The sequence below is a fragment of the Aplysia californica genome, unplaced genomic scaffold (assembly GCF_000002075.1).
Source record: "Aplysia californica isolate F4 #8 unplaced genomic scaffold, AplCal3.0 scaffold00125, whole genome shotgun sequence".
NCBI classification, from domain to species: Eukaryota; Metazoa; Mollusca; class Gastropoda; order Aplysiida; family Aplysiidae; genus Aplysia; species Aplysia californica.
The window spans coordinates 820,246-822,723 of NW_004797395.1; the positions used below are offsets into that span (position 1 = coordinate 820,246).

The window sequence follows — 2,478 nt, forward strand, 5'->3', positions numbered from 1 at the left end:
GGAGGGAGGGGAGGGGGGGATTGCCCCAGGGATAAAAAGATTTAGTGGTGTCTTAATGTCTTGCTTACGTGTAGATGTACATGTATTGTTTTGTTTTAATAAGCGTTTTACGGCTCTTTCAACATAATTAAGTCATATGAGTGCCAAAGGTTAGAGGTATTACACACGAGCAACAAACTCAAAAAGGAGGAGAGATAAGGACGATAGATATGATAGGAATGAAGTAGCGAACCACACCAGGCACCCGCCAACCAATAACTCAGTCAGATCTACGTAGTATACGTTTGTTGTCGGTGAACGCATAGCGTATGCATTCTTTGGTGATTTCGGTAAAGTTTTCTTTTTTTGGAGTTCTGGGATTTTGGTTTTCTTTGGGGGGTTTTAAATTTTTTTTAAAAAACATATTTTGTAACAAATGAACGGTTGTTAATGTGTACAACACTCCTTTCAATTCGATAAGAATGTATAGGAGGCGGGACATCCTGCATAAAAAATAATATTATTGTCCATCTCTGACAGAATGAGTTCAAATTGGTTCTCCAGCTGATGAAAACTTCTCAGAGAACCCAAACTTTAAAAATAAAAATTGTTAGGGATTGAAATCAGAGTGGTCTGCGCTATAGTTCAGAAAGGTACAAACAGAGATGACTACTTTCCCTCCCTCGCCATAGTTAGGTGTAAGGCAAGGACACACTATACAAAGCTGTTTAAAAAAGTAAGTGTATGGTTTTAACGCGCCAATCAACACTATAGGTTAATTTAAGAGGGGTGACCTCCAATTTTAACGTCCGTCCCCGATAGGACCAAGCCAGGTGGGTTGAGAGCCTTGAAAACTCCACCATATTACCCGATGAGTTCAAGAACACCCATAGTGTGGGATTCGAACCTGGCCAATCCGCTTGGCCGTCTAGCATGATACCAACTGAGCTATACAGCGCCCCGTAAAGCTGTTTATAATACCTGTTGATCAAGATTGCTTCAAAGAACCTCGATCGGCGTCTATGATATACCGTTTAGGCGCTTCGTCATCGCAGGCAGAAGACGTAAGTTCAATTCCAGTCGTGGTGGGTGGAGGGGACTTTTTAAAAATCGAAAATCTCCAACTGTTTTCTGAGACGCTGTGTACATTACGTACGAGTACTTCGGACCAAATTGACCCAGACAGGCAGAGGGTGAGTGGTTGGCAGGTGCTCTGGTGTGGTTTGCTTCTTCTTTCCTGTCAGACATCTATCGTCCTTATCTCCCCTCCTTCTTTTTTTATGTTTGTTACTCTCTTGTAACTAATGTAACACCTCTAATCTTCTGGCGCTCATAATATGACCTTACGCAGTTACGACCGCCGCAAAACCTCTACTAAAACTAAAGACAAGCAGAATCAAAACAGTCCGCCTCCTAGATGGTCTAAACGGTGTCAATTGGGTCGTAAAGCTTCTACAATGACATGCATTGTAATTTTTTTTTTTTACGTCAGAAGCTCTCTCATTAGATATATTTTTATTTTCCCCTTTCCTCATTCTTCTACAGCTCAACCAACAATGGCCTGTACGTGTACAATTCACAAGACCGCAACAGACCCACCAACATTCCCAATGCTCACGGTAAGTTTTGCCACTTTTTTCTTCTCCACCATCGTCGTCATAATCGCCTTAGTTTTTGTGACATTAGTGACTGATAAAGACCATCATCATCATCATCATCATCATCATCATCATCATCATCATCATCATCATCATTTGGAAAGCAGAGTAGGAGGGAGAGTCTTGTTTGAATTTCAGACAAAATAACGTAACAATAAAACATGTTTAAAATTTGTTTAACTAGACCGAGCGCAATGTCTCGCCTCTTGGGCTTCCTCGGGAGCAACTGAGGGAAAAACTAAATGGGCGCTGTAAACTAGCAGGGAAATATGGGCATAACACCATCATCGTCATCATCATCATCATCATCGTCGTCGTCGTAGTCGTCGTCTGTGTTGTATAGTACCGTATCAAAAATGAAAATGTCTTGGTTATCAAGAAATGTTCAACTTTTCGTCCTGCTCATTGGGCTTAATCGGGTCAGGAACAAACGAGATGAACATACGTTGTAAGAAAAATCACCATCACCATTGTTGTACAGTACGCAAAATAAAAATCGTGTTTTCTTTTATCTGTCAACAGCCGTGGTATTCCAAATATGCATCCAGAATCGCTACAAATTGGACAAGAAGTACCGCAAATGCCTCAGCACATACCAGACAGAGAGCTCGGAGCCGGCTGTCAAGGCTATACTTGCTCAGGCGAAGGTACGAAAGGGAGAAGGACGAGAAATAAAACTGGAGATAATAATTAATATTGTTATCTGTAGGCTAAATACTTGCGCGCGCGACATGCACACACACACACACACACACACACACACACACACACACACACACACACACACACACACACACACACACACACACACACACAAACCTCTTAAATCTTGCTATTTTCC

The 2,478-nt window shown here is 41.6% G+C and overlaps 1 protein-coding gene across 11 annotated transcripts in view; it reads left to right on the plus strand.

Annotated features, from left to right (window-relative positions):
- Positions 1-2,478, plus strand: part of LOC101852918 (inositol 1,4,5-trisphosphate receptor type 3) — a 247,221-nt gene that overhangs the window by 172,140 nt on the left and 72,603 nt on the right. For all 11 annotated transcript variants that reach the window (XM_035969197.1, XM_035969190.1, XM_035969192.1 and 8 more), the window contains exons 3-4: positions 1,525-1,598; positions 2,160-2,284. In XM_035969197.1, the coding sequence (XP_035825090.1) occupies positions 1,525-1,598; positions 2,160-2,284 (199 nt within the window). The remainder of the gene's footprint in view (positions 1-1,524; positions 1,599-2,159; positions 2,285-2,478) is intronic.